General features: G+C 36.8%; 1 protein-coding gene across 2 annotated transcripts; it reads left to right on the plus strand.

Annotated features, from left to right (window-relative positions):
* The first annotated feature begins 1,483 nt into the window (after positions 1 to 1,483).
* On the plus strand, positions 1,484 to 14,101 carry LOC149214904 (ran-binding protein 1 homolog c-like). 2 transcript variants are annotated; one of them, XR_016250440.1, is made up of 6 exons: positions 1,484 to 1,683; positions 2,807 to 2,958; positions 3,119 to 3,244; positions 13,344 to 13,430; positions 13,524 to 13,616; positions 13,789 to 14,101. XR_016250440.1 is itself a non-coding variant. In XM_089390995.1 (4 exons), the coding sequence occupies exons 1-4, from the start codon at positions 1,508 to 1,510 to the stop codon at positions 13,800 to 13,802; spliced, it is 468 nt and encodes a 155-aa protein (XP_089247121.1). In that variant the 5' UTR covers positions 1,484 to 1,507; the 3' UTR covers positions 13,803 to 14,101. The 2 variants fall into 2 exon arrangements, 1 of the variants encoding a protein (XP_089247121.1); XM_089390995.1 differs by lacking the exons at positions 13,344 to 13,430; positions 13,524 to 13,616.
* The last annotated feature ends 722 nt before the right edge of the window (positions 14,102 to 14,823 follow it).

The raw sequence follows: 14,823 nt of genomic DNA on the forward strand, positions 1-14,823 counted from the left end.
GCTTTTCCAGGAGGATAAACTTATAACTTCCAACTATGCTTTACTGTCATTTTTTTTGGCTCCATTACAATATTTGTATGTCAACAACATGGCACACTACAACCAAGAAGATGAACAATTACATCATTAAGAGTTACAAAACCATCTTTCCATCGAATAACCAACATTAATTAAACAACCATTTAACAACATAATAGCAATTACACTATATATATATATATATATATATATATATATATATATATATATATATATATATATATATATATATATATCACATTACACGTATAAATACTGCATTTCAATAGAAGTTAGATGAATTGCGCTAGTCCCAAAGTTTTGCTTTGACTTGAAATTAAACTCTTCTTCACTTTGTGATTTTTGTGTTATCCACTAGCATAGACCCATCTTAAATATACATATAATATGAGCGGAGAGGGATCCAATTTCTTCATTGGCAATTATTTTTTATGAGCAAACATTATTTAAATGTTTTGTATTTTTTTTTTTAATTTTTTTTTTTTAAATTTATTTTGGCCGACACTAGCAAAATTTCAACTTTGATGATGGACAAACATCGCTGTAACCATACTAGGCTGTAGAGTGAGCTTGGCATATTCATATTATTTTCATCCTCAACATTGAGGATTGTGTAAAGCTCAGTGGAAGATGCCCCTTGGAATGATGGACAAACATGGCCGTAACCATACTAGGCTGTAGAGTGAGCTTGGCATATTCATATTATTTTCATCCTCAACATCGAGGATTGTGTAAAGCTCAGTGGAAGATGCCCCTTAGAATAGTTTTGATGCCCCCAAAATGACTTCCATTCTCAACCCCTCCCCATGACATTTGAACTTAAGACCTCGTAACAACTAAACCCCATACAAACCAACTACCCTACAACTTATCATGGATCAACCACAACAATACTTATTATAATAATTTAAAACCAATATTTCTAATTACTTTTCCATATTTATCTCATTTACAAACCCCTCAACCCCATCCCATTATTATTACAATAAACACAATAATATATCACCGAGGAAAGAGTTCAAAATTGCGAAAACAAAAAACGCACAACAACCTCTGGTCCCAACATGACAACATGAATGAAGTAGGCCTCTCAGGTTGGAGATGATTTAGGGGTTATTCCATGGCCTTCTCTCCCTTTGAAACCCCCCAACCATCCCTGTAATAATTTATTATATTATCTTTAACGATGCTACTTTTACTCTCAATCTTTAACAGCTACCGGCCTTCCCTCTTCAAAACCCTTATATAGAGTGTTTTCTCTCCATCGACCTCAAAAACCCTTATATAGAGAGTTTTCTCTCCATCGACCTCTTTGCCCTTTGCCTTCGAAGCATTTTTGCACAGTTAAATCCTTTGTCCAAAATCCTCGGGGTTTCGCATTCGTGTCTGATATTAGGCGAGTTTCTAGCATATTTTGGATCCATCGATTTCATTCGAGCCCTCCTTCTGTGCACTATCTGGTATTGGGATGGCTGGAACTCAGGAGGATCATGTTCTTACACGGGCAGTAGATGACGATTCGAGAGAGAACGAGGATGATGCCGGAAAGGAAGAGGACACTGGAGCTCAGGTTGCACCCATTGTTAAGCTTGAGGAGGTTACTGTCACCACGGGCGAAGAAGAGGAGGATGTCCTTCTTGACATGTAAATTTCTTAATCCATGGCTATTTCATGATTTTGTTTTCTCAGTTGAAAGTTGTTTTCATGGCCTCTTCGGTGGCCCTTTTCCTGTGCACATAAATGGGACCTTGACTATAAGGAAGATGCATTTGGGCAGTTATTTACTTCTAATTTTTCTCCTTTTTAGTAAGATCTGTTTTTATCGGGTTCTCGATGTTTTGTTCGCCTGTTGATGATGATCGGATTTGTCATTTCAATGGGGTGCTGAAGAAACTCTATGGTAGATGCATTTAGCGGGATATGGTTTTTTTTATCGGGTAATTAGGGTTTTTCTTTTCTGTGTATTTTGTGAGTTTCTTGTTGTTTTGATGTCCCATTGATATTTTGATCAGCATTTTTTTATCTCATTATGGTCTGTAATAATTGTTTTCCTATGTTGATAGGCTGCCGATGAAGATTTTTTCGGGGATGCATTTGATGGTTTATTTGTTATCATTGGGGGTTTTGTATTTTGACGAGTCTTTTTATATTTTGTTGAACTATAGGCCATCCTTTTTTCAATGTCTTTGAAGAATCTATGATGGTTTCTCTGTTATTCTGGTTTAGTGGGGGGTGTGATGGTCATTTGTTATTGTTAAGCATACGGGGTTTCATATTTTTTGGTTTTTGGATTAGCCATTGAATACTGAATTGGGCCTATTTGATAATCTGTCTTTTGGTTATTGGCATTAGGGTGATTTGTCTTTTTATGTTGTGAGGTGGTATGATTCAGGCATATGTCTGTTTTGGTCTTCTGTCAACTGTTTTCGTTGACCTTCTATGATGTTTTGAACAGGCTGTTGATCATTTCTGTACTTTATGGGGATGTATGGGATGAGCATTCTTTTGTTCTTAAATAGTTGATGATTTGTATTCTTACATGTTTGATGTTATTATTGAGCTTTTTTGTGGGATCCTTTTCGGTAATGTTAAGGAATATCTCCTATGTTTTTAATAGGTCGTTGGTAATTTATCTTTGAATGCATTTGATATGGTGGGATATTGCGGACGTTACTTCTAATGGATGCCATGGGCTCTTAAAATGATCCTAATGCAGTTTCATTGTTTATTAATATTCCAATTCTTTTTTATATGTTTGACCCTGCAGGAAGGCGAAGCTGTACAGGTTTGACAAGGATGGGAATCAATGGAAGGAGCGTGGTGTAGGAACAGTAAAGTTTCTTAAGCACAAGGATACTACAAAGGTTCGGCTGGTCATGAGGCAATCCAAGACATTGAAAATATGTGCAAACCATTTAAGTATGTAAATTTGTTTGTTTTTTTTTTTTTTGTGTAATTTCCCCCCTGAGATTGTAATAGCTTATCTTACGTCCAAGTTTTAAGAGGCTTTCTGTGCCGAGAATTTGTGTTGATCCTTATCATCTGGATTATATTGTTTTTTTTGTTTTTTGCCTTGCAGTTCATTCCCCAATGTCACTTCAGGAGCACGCAGGTAGTGATAAAACTTGGGTCTGGCATGCAACTGATTTCTCAGATGGGGAACTGAAGGAAGAACTCTTCTGCATTCGTCTTGGCTCTGTAGACAGTGAGCACTGTTCTTAGACTCTTCTAATCCTTGTTATGATCTTTTCTTTCTGTCTTGTATTTTTCTTTGATAAAATCAATGTTTGAGTACCTATATTCTTGGATCATTTCATTGAAGGGTTGATTTTGCATATGTTCTTAGGATGCTTTTGTGCAGATTATAGTGGGTTGGTAAGGGATCCCCCTCCCCAAACACCCTATCAGCATAGTTAAGACTTGAGTTTAGGGTGGCTTTAATTATCTCTGGTAATAGCAAATGATACGGAGGATTGTGCATAACCCACCCCCTTTTTGATTCCAATAAGCAGAGGTGGTCACTATGGTAATCCGATTTCAATTTGTAGTTAGAAAATGGGGTCACAACTTTCCATATTTTTTGTTTTTTTTTGTCTTTTTACATCAAACAATAGTATATTTATTAGAACCATAGTCAACTAAACAAACAGGAAACAATTTATTTGACAGGTGGAAGAAGTGATAGGCTTAGAGCAATTGAATTGTAGGCCATGCTTCTTGACAAATTGATGAACATATGTCTCCTTACTTGAGATTTAGGTTGGCACCATGGCACCATCCTATCCATAATTATACACTAATATTGTCATTATCTTCTTCACTGTGAATGACTGGCCTGTTCCCTGCAAATAGATCTGGGCATAGAGGAGCCAATCCAAGAACAGTAATCTCTAGCACAAGACAATATTAATGATCTAAATACCTAATCCTGAAGCTTGAGTTTGATTTTTCTCTACTGGTTCTGAATCTCTGATTGAGAATCTCCCACTCGTCATTATCAAACCTTTTCCTTCATCATTGGCATTAGCTGCACTGCTGAGGTACTTAGGTTGGTTGTCATTGGACTTGAGAGCTTGAAGTTTCAAATGATTATAGTAACAGACAGCCAGAAAAGCCAATCCACACCCACTCAAGTTTATGACTGTAACCTTTTCATTTATTACAGACAAAGATTATGTTATGAGCAGTCAGTCCTTGACAAGACCAGCAACATTCATAGTCAAGGCTGAAGTCTTTCCTATCAGAAGAAACATTGTAAGATTAAGAGCCAAGGCACAAGTAGAAATGTCATGTAATCCAAATCAAAGGAAGAGACCCTGATTATCAGAAATGGGTATTCTACTAAGGCCCAGGGGGTGCTGAGAAAAACGAGGCAACAAGGAGCAACAAAGATGTGATGGGATTCAACTTAATCCCTTTTGATGTTCGTGGAATTTGTATGAGAACCAATTGGGTAGTCTCACATGCAACTGCAATTAACTGGAGAATCACCTCCCATGCATTCATCTTGGCCTCCCCATAAGCTGAAATAGTAACTCCAATGGATATGGCCAACATATTGGCCTCGGGCTCACCATTATAAGCTTCTTTCTTCAGGGAAACCACAATCAAATACACAGCAATGGGAATTAGAGCTTTCAGCATTTGAAATAATGATACTGAGAGGAAAACATAGGCAGAATTTGAAAACCAGAGACCCAAAGAATACACTTATCAATACTATGGGTTCAACGAGCTTGAAGACTCTTACAATAGCAACAGCCAGTGTTGAGTAGAAGCCCATGTGAATCATGGTGGGACTGATCACACTAAAGTTGTCAAGCAATGGCAACTCCAATGGATATGGCTAACATATTGGCCATGGCCTCACCTTTATAAGATTCTTTCTTCAGGGGAACTGCAATCAAATGCATATCAAATGGGCACAAGAGCTTTCAACATTTGAAATATCGATACTTTGAGAGACATGCACCAAGGGCTGCATCATTTAGGATTTGTACTCAGTTTAGGTGTCATATTCAAGGGGAAGTTGTTATGCTTTCCACCACTTCATAGATTGTTAGAGTGATGAAACAAAAGAGGCTCCCTCTTGAGGCTAGATTATGTCATTCATATCAGCTGTGTTGTTGATGTCCTAGCTCAGCCAGGTCTTGCCAAAACTCTGTTGAGGTTCAAAATTTATTATAAACTGAAATGTCTTCACAAGAATTGACCTCATAAAATGCCATAATCACAAGATATGCCATACATGGCTGTGATTATGGCTCGCAAGACCCTTAGACTTTGAGCAATGAGGCTCGCAACATCACTTATGATTATGCACTCTACAATTTTGTGACCATCTGAATGTCAAGTAATTGAACTGCGATTTAAATCCTATTTTGTCAGCAATAAGTACTATACTTTGTCTTTATTTAGTGTAGAGAACCAAGCACTTATTCTGCTCATCTATAGAAGGGACAATGGTTGTTTGCCTATGAGGTATAAGGAAATCTTATCAGATGTTTTGTATTTTCGTATGGAATTGAATCATACTCCTGCACACTGTAACATTCATATATATCAACCTGTAGAGGCTTTAATAACACCTGGTATTCTGGTTAGTGATTTTATTGGACCTCATGTGCATATCCTACATGCACAGGATGGACTATTCATATGTTACAGGGTATTATTATTAATATTTAGGGTGCACATCTTCAGGTGCTCAAGAACGATTACTAGAACAGTCAGTTAATTCTGCAATTTAAAGGATGAAAAAGGAGGTTATAGGAGTCTAGTTTTGGTTCTCATCCACAATGTCACACTAGTCTGCCTGGGCATGGTTCTCATGGTTTAATAGTGACTTGAGGAGTCATAATACCACAGATCACTAAACACGAACAACTAAGGTAGCCCAAGGACAATAGCCATCTTTACACATTAATTAACGGGTCTTACATTAATTATCCTAGGGGGTTTTAATACTTCCAAATGCTTAAAAAACAGTTAGCAGAGCATTCACATTACACATTCCAGCAATCTTTTCTATAAACCAACCAAATGCAGTCAGGAGAGCCCTCCTTTTAAACTATACAACCTTATTGTTAGTATGATCAACCTTATTTTAATATATAGTGTGACAAACCGTATGTGACAGGCAGGTGGAAAACTTTTCTCGCAATTGACTAAGCGACGTCCTGCGAGCCAGACTTGAGACGGAAACCGTCGTCAGAAGTATATGCTTGGCTCTTTTCCAAACAAATGAAGAGTCAATGAGGTTTTGTGTAATCACTTCTGGTATTGTATTGGGTTAACCCACCCCCTTTTTGATTCCAATAAGCAGAGGTGGTCACTATGGTAATCCGATTTCAATTTGTAGTTAGAAAATGGGGTCACAACTTTCCATATTTTTTGTTTTGTTTTGTCTATTTACATCAAACAATAGTATATTTATTAGAACCATAGTCAACTAAACAAACAGGAAACAATTTATTTGACAGGTGGAAGAAGTGATAGGCTTAGAGCAATTGAATTGTAGGCCATGCTTCTTGACAAATTGATGAACAGATGTCTCCTTACTTGAGATTTAGGTTGGCACCATGGCACCATCCTGTCCATCATTATACACTAATCTTGTCATTATCTTCTTCACTGTGAATGACTGGCCTGTTCCCTGCAAATAGCACCAATTCACTCTGTACCCATAACTTGTAGTTGGGAACATCTACCTAGGACAATATCAAATTCACTCTCTACCCATAGCTATGGGTAGAGACCACATCGCTAGACAAAAGCAACAATTGTAATACAAATGTATGTGGTGTTTCTATTTGAGATAACAAAACACTAGAGAATCCCAAGAGTTTTCAATCAAGCCAACTCAAATCATTAGTAGGAGATTCATCCTCCAAGACCCAATGAAAGACTAGATCAACCTTATCAAATAAAATTGGATCTAGATCCTTTGCCTACAATTGTTTTGTGAGCATCCAAATGTTGTAGTTGATGAAGACCAACTTCCCCAGTTGCTCATGCTCCAACATACTGCACTTTTTGCTCATATCCCTGTGCAAAACCCATTTTTTATAACAAACAACAAACCCCTCCAACGTCATTTGCATATAGGATTTTATATCAGTTGGGGAGAGAACTATGTTTTTGTCTTTTATAACAATCTCAAGATCACTCTCCATGAATTCAAAGACAATATGTAAATTCTGTTTGTGTGGATATGCATCTATTAGTTGAATTATACTTGGATGCGAAAGATCCTTCAATAATTTGATTTCTCTTAAAGCAGTTACATTAACACCTTCTTTGGCTTTTACCCAGATGGATTTTCTTTACTGCCACAGTTTTGTTTGTCACAGTCTTTCAAAACAGTTTTAATCCAGAACTGGTTGTCTTTTTTTCTAGTTCTTGATATTTGTATGGGTTCCATAGGGTGGCAAGGCCTCTTGAGTCCCCTCTCACACTGACTATTGCACCTTTGCTGCTGGCCCAACAAATTTGCTTGGCTTTTTCAAATTCATTTGCATCCATCTTTGTTTCATGAAGGAATAAAATGCCTGCTTTCTCAGTCCTTATTATATCCTTTACTGCCAGGGTTTTGATGGTGTTCCCCAAAACTCTTATATTCGAAGAAATTATTTTCATTGAGAGGTGCGCAGAGATGCTTCCTTCTCCTTGTCCCTGTATTTCATTGATTCCTTTCTGGCATTCTGCTGGTTTTTTGTGTTGTTGTTCTAATGTTTTCTGCTTGCCTAATATTTTCTCAATGGCAGTGGCGTCATCTCTTTTCTCCTTGTGAGGTTTTCTTCCCATTTTTTTGAATCCCTTTTCAACATGCTCAAGATGTTCCCCATCAGCCCAGGAGTCTGATTTCTTCTACTTGCAGGAGGCGTTGATGTTCCTATTAGGATGAGGAACAGGAGACCCTTCGTTGTTAAGAGGTTCAACTAGCGAGGTCTTCTCAATGAAAGATGAGTTAGCAGGGTCATGGGGTGAGGGGGCTGTGTTGTCCACTGAAGGTTTTTCTTTTTTATTGGAGAGGAAGATATGACAGGAGAGGTGTAAAGACTAACTAAATCAACAGGAGGGTCATCTGCTTCAGGGCAAACAGATTCTGTTGTTTGGTTACCATGTCAGGAAGGGTAGTGAAAGGGTCAAAAGGGTTAGAAGGAGTGGTAGTTACAACCTATTTCCTGAACGAAGATCCAGCTTTGACATGCCTTGCACATGTTTTCTTAGGGACATGACATTCTCCCGAGGGACTTACAACAGAGGTTTTGGACTTGCAATCATTGGCAAAGCGACCATATTCGTGACAAAGCTTGCACTTGTAATGGATCTGTTTATAATCCAGAGTCTGCTCATGGATTCAGTCTTGATTTTTGAGGATTATTTTCTCTGGAAGAGCTTGTTCTAGATCAACTTCAACACAAATACAAGGACAAACATATTGTTTATGCTTCAGTTTAGAACTATCTAGAAACTTTCCAAGAGAGTTTCCTATGTAGATGGGGCTGTCAGTCTCCCAGCAAGGAAGAGGAAGACAAGGAAGTCAGACCCAGATAGGGTAAGGGTTGTGACTCGAATTTTTTCTGAAGGAAGCTCCGTGGTAGGAGCATTATCAGCTTTCTTTACAAATTTTGAGGAGAGGGAGGAACTGGTTTTGACTTTTTACCCCAACCACTAATTAAGGTGCTGAAAGCTGAGTCTGTGTGGAAACCTCCAGAACCCGATGATATTTCTTCTAACGTTGTTGGGTTATTCGATTGCGTATCTCATACAAAGCGAGGAAGACAAGATTTGATTTCTTGAAGTGCGGGAGCAGTTGCAGAGCCCTTGGAGACAAAGCTTGAAAAAATTGAAATAGAGGCCTGTGTAGATAGTTAATCATTGAAATTTCTTAGTTTTATTGGCCGATCAGATGATTTGGTAGTGGAATGGATCTGTTTTTCCTTGTATTGTTGGTGAGATTTGTATATCTGGGAGAAGTGGTTGCTGATTTGGTGATTCAAGAAGAAATTGATAGATTTCTGAGTGTTTTGCCACAGAGATTGGGTAGATTAATCAGAAATCCATATTCATGTGTTTCGCTGTTGATTTTGTGTAGATTTATCAAAATCTGTGGGATTTTTGACTGTTTAAGAGCAGATTTTTGGAAATGTTTGTGTTTTGTTCTTGTTTGAGGGCAATTTTTTCACAAATCTATGTGATACGTGGCTGCCTATTGGTGTTGAGAGCCCATATACAATGGTTTGTCCTCAAGATTGTAGAGTGAGGGAGGGAGGAAAGTCTATTTTGAATTTTCAGCATTTTACTATGTTTCAGTGTCTATTTCTGCATTTATGACCTGTATCACTGGCCTTTTTACCCAACATCATGTTGTAAGGTAGCCATGGAATTTTTGGCAAATGCTACATGCATGTGTAAGCAACATATGTTTGTCATATTTGAGTAGTGGTGCTTAGTTGATATTGTCCTAGGTAGATGTTCCCAACTGCAAATAGCACCAATTCCATTTCCTGAGGCATCACATTCCAAAATAAAGGTTTTTGTGAATTTTGGCATAGCTAAGGCCAGTGCTTGGCACATTACCTCTTTAAGATGTTCAAAGGACTTCATTGCTTCTGGAGTCCATGAAAATGCATCTTTCTTCAATAATGTTGTTACAAGTGCTTCTATTCTCCCATAATTCTTAACAAACCTGCAATAATACCCTGTCAACCTGAGAAATTGTCGAAAGCTTGAGTTTGATTTTTCTCTATTGATTCTGAATCTCTGATGGAGAATATCCCACTCGCCATTATCAAACCTTCTCCTTCATCATTGGCATCAGCTGCACTGCTGAGGTACTTTGGTTGGTTGTCATTGGACTTGAGAGCTTGAAGTTTCAAATGATTATAGTAACAGACAGCCAGAAAAGCCAGTCCACACCCACTCAAGTTTATGACTGTAACCTTTTCATTTATTACAGACAAAGATTATGTTATGAGCAACCAGTCCTTGACAAGACCAGCAACATTCATAGTCAAGGCTGAAGTCTTTCCTATCAGAAGAAACACTGCAAGATTAAGAGCCAAGGCACAAGCAGAAATGTCATGTAATCCAAATCAAAGGAAGAGACCCTGATTATCAGAAATGGGTATTCTACTAAGGCCCAGGGGGTGCTGAGAAAAACAAGGCAACAAGGAGAAACAAAGATGTGATGGGATTCAACTTAATCCCTTTTGATGTTCGTGGAATTTGTATGAGAACCAATTGGGTAGTCTCACATGCAACTGCACTTAACTGGAGAATCACCTCCCATGCATTCATCTTGGCCTCCCCATAAGCTGAAATAGTAACTCCAATGGATATGGCCAGCATATTGGCCTCGGGCTCACCTTTATAAGCTTCTTTCTTTAGGGAAACCACAATCAAATACACAGCAATGGGAATTAGAGCTTTCAGCATTTGAAATAATGATACTGAGAGGAAAACATAGGCAGAATTTGAAAACCAGAGACCCAAAGAATACACTTATCAATACTATGGGTTCAACGAGCTTGAAGACTCTTACAATAGCAACAGCCAGTGTTGAGTAGAAGCCCATGTGAATCATGGTGGGACTGATCACACTAAAGTTGTCAAGCAATGGCAACTCTAATGGATATGGCTAACATATTGGCCATGGCCTCACCTTTATAAGATTCTTTCTTCAGGGGAACTGCAATCAAATGCATATCAAATGGGCACAAGAGCTTTCAACATTTGAAATATCGATACTTTGAGAGACATGCACCAAGGGCTGCATCATTTAGGATTTGTACTCAGTTTAGGTGTCATATTCAAGGGGAAGTTGTTATGCTTTCCACCACTTCATAGATTGTTAGAGTGATGAAACAAAAGAGGCTCCCTCTTGAGGCTAGATTATGTCATTCATATCAGCTGTGTTGTTGATGTCCTAGCTCAGCCAGGTCTTGCCAAAACTCTGTTGAGGTTCAAAATTTATTATAAACTGAAATGTCTTCACAAGAATTGACCTCATAAAATGTCATAATCACAAGATATGCCATACATGGCTGTGATTATGGCTCGCAAGACCCTTAGACTTTGAGCAATGAGGCTCACAACATCACTTATGATTATGCACTCTACAATTCTGTGACTAGCTGAATGTCAAGCAATTGAACCGCGATTTAAATCCTATTTTGTCAGCAATAAGTACTATACTTTGTCTTTATTTAGTGTAGAGAACCAAGCACTTATTCTGCTCATCTATAGAAGGGACAATGGTTGTTTGCCTATGAGGTATAAGGAAATCCTATCAGATGTTTTGTATTTTCGTATGGAATTGAATCATACTCCTGCACACTGTAACATTCATATATATCAACCTGTAGAGGCTTTAATAACACCTGGTATTCTGGTTAGTGATTTTATTGGACCTCATGTGCATATCCTACATGCATAGGATGGACTATTCATATGTTACAGGGTATTATTCTTATTATTTAGGGTGCACATCTTCAGGTGCTCAAGAACGATTACTAGAATAGTCAGTTAATTCTGCAATTTAAAGGATGAAAAAGGAGGTTATAGGAGTCTAGTTTTGGTTCTCATCCACAATGTCACACTAGTCTGCCTGGGCATGGTTCTTATGGTTTAATAGTGACTTGAGGAGTCATAATACCACAGATCGCTAAACACGAACAGCTAAGGTAGCCCAAGGACAATAGCCATCTTTACACATTAATTAACAGGTCTTAAATTAATTATCCTAGGGGGTTTTAATACTTCCAAATGCTTAAAAAACAGTTAGCAGAGAATTCACATTACACATTCCAACAATCTTTTCTATAAACCAACCAAATGCAGTCAGGATAGCCCTCCTTTTAAACTATACAACCTTATTGTTAGTATGATCAACCTTATTTTAATATATAGTGTGACAAACCGTATGTGACAGGCAGGTGGAAAAATTTTCTCGCAATTGACTAAGCGACGTCCTGCGAGCCAGACTTGAGACGGAAACCCTTGTCAGAAGTATATGCTTGGCTCTTTTCCAAACAAATGAAGAGTCAATGAGTTTTTGTGTAATCACTTCTGGTATCGTATTGGGTTATTGTTAGAAGCGATAATTGGATTCAGATTCTCATCGAGTGAGTTGTTCTGCTTTCTCAATTTGAGAGGGTTTGTTTGGAGGGAAAAACGAAAGAGGACATACAAGAATAGTGAGGGGAAAGATGCAGAGGAAGAGGATTGAGAACATCGCCAGCAGGCAGGCTACATTTTCCAAACATAGGTGGATTGCTGAAGAAAGCTTACGAGCTCTCGGTGCTCTGCACTGCAAAAGTTGAACTTGTGATTTTCTCCCCAGCAGGAAAGCTCTATGAACTGTTTTTTAGTGCAAATCCTACTATTTTGATTCTAATAATCATGGCTATGCAAACCTCATGAGATTCTTACTAATAACCCCGGTGGTGCAAGCCCTAGTAAGCTCGATGTTGAAAAACTTAGTGTAAAACCTCCAAATCACTGGTTTTGTTGTAGTGCTTATTGGAGAGTATATAAAAAATTTCACACCTTTTTATGAGATATGGGAGGAAAACAAGTTAAAGATTCTTAATAAATATAAAATTTCCAAAATGATGCTAGTTACGTGTGATTCTTTTTTCATTGTTTGTGATTATGAAAAATGAAACTCAATGTTTTTTCATTAGTGCACACATATTTCATTATATAATTGCATATAGAAAAATCATTCCAGAGCTGATAACAATAAAAGTGAAGAATTTATGGTCCAACGTTATATTTAAGGGAGATGTTTAAGGATGACGTTTGAATTTTGTTTTTCATTTTAAGACATTTGGAGAAAATATTAGGAAGGACTTTGAGAAAGGATTGTCCTTGATTTTCGAAAATGGAGTTGTTCCTTTCCAGCCATATGCCCCAAGTGACCATCAAAGGGAGAGCTCATATGTTTTTTGGATGTTTTCTTTATAGCCATTTTTTTAGACATATCCATAGAGTCCCCATGCCATTGATGTGAATTACTTGTTCAGTTTTTTTTAACCAAAATTTTTAACCAAACAAGAAAAATTACAAAAATGCCTCAAGATCAAAGACTGAAACAAAGACCTATTGACATACCTTTTGAAGTATGGAAAGAACTTGTAAAATCATATGAGAAGTTGGATGCACAAAGAAAAGTCGGCAATGAGAGCATTCAGGTATTGAATTTTTCATTAAACATTATTTAGAATGTATTAATACTTATAAGTATCTTAGACATGTATTTGTGTGAAAATAAATTGAATTGGTTTATGTTTAAGGACAAGGCATCCAAGGCGAGGTTAACCAAGACAAAAGTCACTCATCGTAGTGGCCAGAAAGGTTTAAAAGCACTGATAACAACCTTTGTAAGTATATTAAACATGTGATATTTTTTTAATAAATTTTGTACTAGAAGAAAGTCATTGTTATCTAATTTCTCCCTATTTACTGATTGATAGGAACTAAAATATGGAATACCTCCAAATCATTTGGAAAAGGAGGTGCTGCAGCAAAAGAGATGGGTTGAATTTGTTGTTTGGATGGACTCTTTGGTATGTAATCTTAGTTGGATTTCCAATATACTTTTAAACCATATTTTCATTTTATTTTTTAGTACTATTAGATATTATATCTTACCTCATTTTATGGTTAACATTGTATAACAAAAACATGCGTTGTGTTATGTAATTAATACTAACATGTAATATTGATTTTTTTTGTCAGAATGCTATAGGTAATGATTGCCAAGACGATGATCCAAATTATGTTCAACATATATCAGGAGATGATGAGGATGAGGATGAGGATGATGGTGGTGAAGGAGGAGATGATGATGATAGTTGCGGTGTTGGTGATGATGTGGATCAGAGTAATGAGGATGGTCAAGATGATCATGAGGATGATCTTGGTGGTGGTAGCTAGGCATGCACATGCATTGTTTTTTATGAAGAAATTATTGTGTAGAATGACATTGCTATGTTTAGATGGGTGTTGTGAATTTACCCTATATCAATGAGACATTTTGATTTTGTAATCATATGATGAGTTTGATTTATGTATGTTGTTAATTTATCGTAGAATAACGATATTCATGAAATATTTTGATTTGTTAATCATATTTGAATTTTACTTGTTTTGATTAAAAATAATACTGATTTTATTAGTATTATGTTGCTATTTTATACATGTTTTGAAAATTGTTAATGACACATTGTTATTTTTTTGGATGGATGTTGTCAATTTCTCTTAAATTTCTTTACAAATGATTTTGAATTGTGATATCTGCTTTAATGATATTTAGAAACTATCATATATCTCACTATGAATCTATAAAGGGGGTCATATATGTAAAGAAAAATATACTCTATATAAGAAGTCAAATGCGGATGTAACCATAGATGCAAAATTGAAAGTAAAATTGGATGTTAAACTAGGAATTAATACAAAATGCAAACAATTGACATACAAAGTGTTTTAAATTAGAAGTGAAAAATTGTGCAATAGTTGACACAAAGAAGGGAACAAAACATGGCATACAAAAGGATATCAAATTGGGCAAAAACAAGGACACATAAATGGGCACCAAATTAGATGCAAAAAAAGACAACAACTACATGTAAAATAAGATGCAAAGTTGAGCGTTAAAAAGAAGCAAAAAACGTTACAAATTAATATGCCAAATGATGATGCAAATAATGGTGTAAATTTGGGATGCAAACTTGGGTGCAAAAAAGGAAAAAAAAAATGTAAGAAAAGACA

Source organism: Pinus tabuliformis, chromosome 1_1 (assembly GCF_031772625.1).
Source record: "Pinus tabuliformis cultivar Carrire ecotype Pingquan chromosome 1_1, CPIR1, whole genome shotgun sequence".
In the NCBI taxonomy this organism is placed as follows: Eukaryota; Viridiplantae; Streptophyta; class Pinopsida; order Pinales; family Pinaceae; genus Pinus; species Pinus tabuliformis.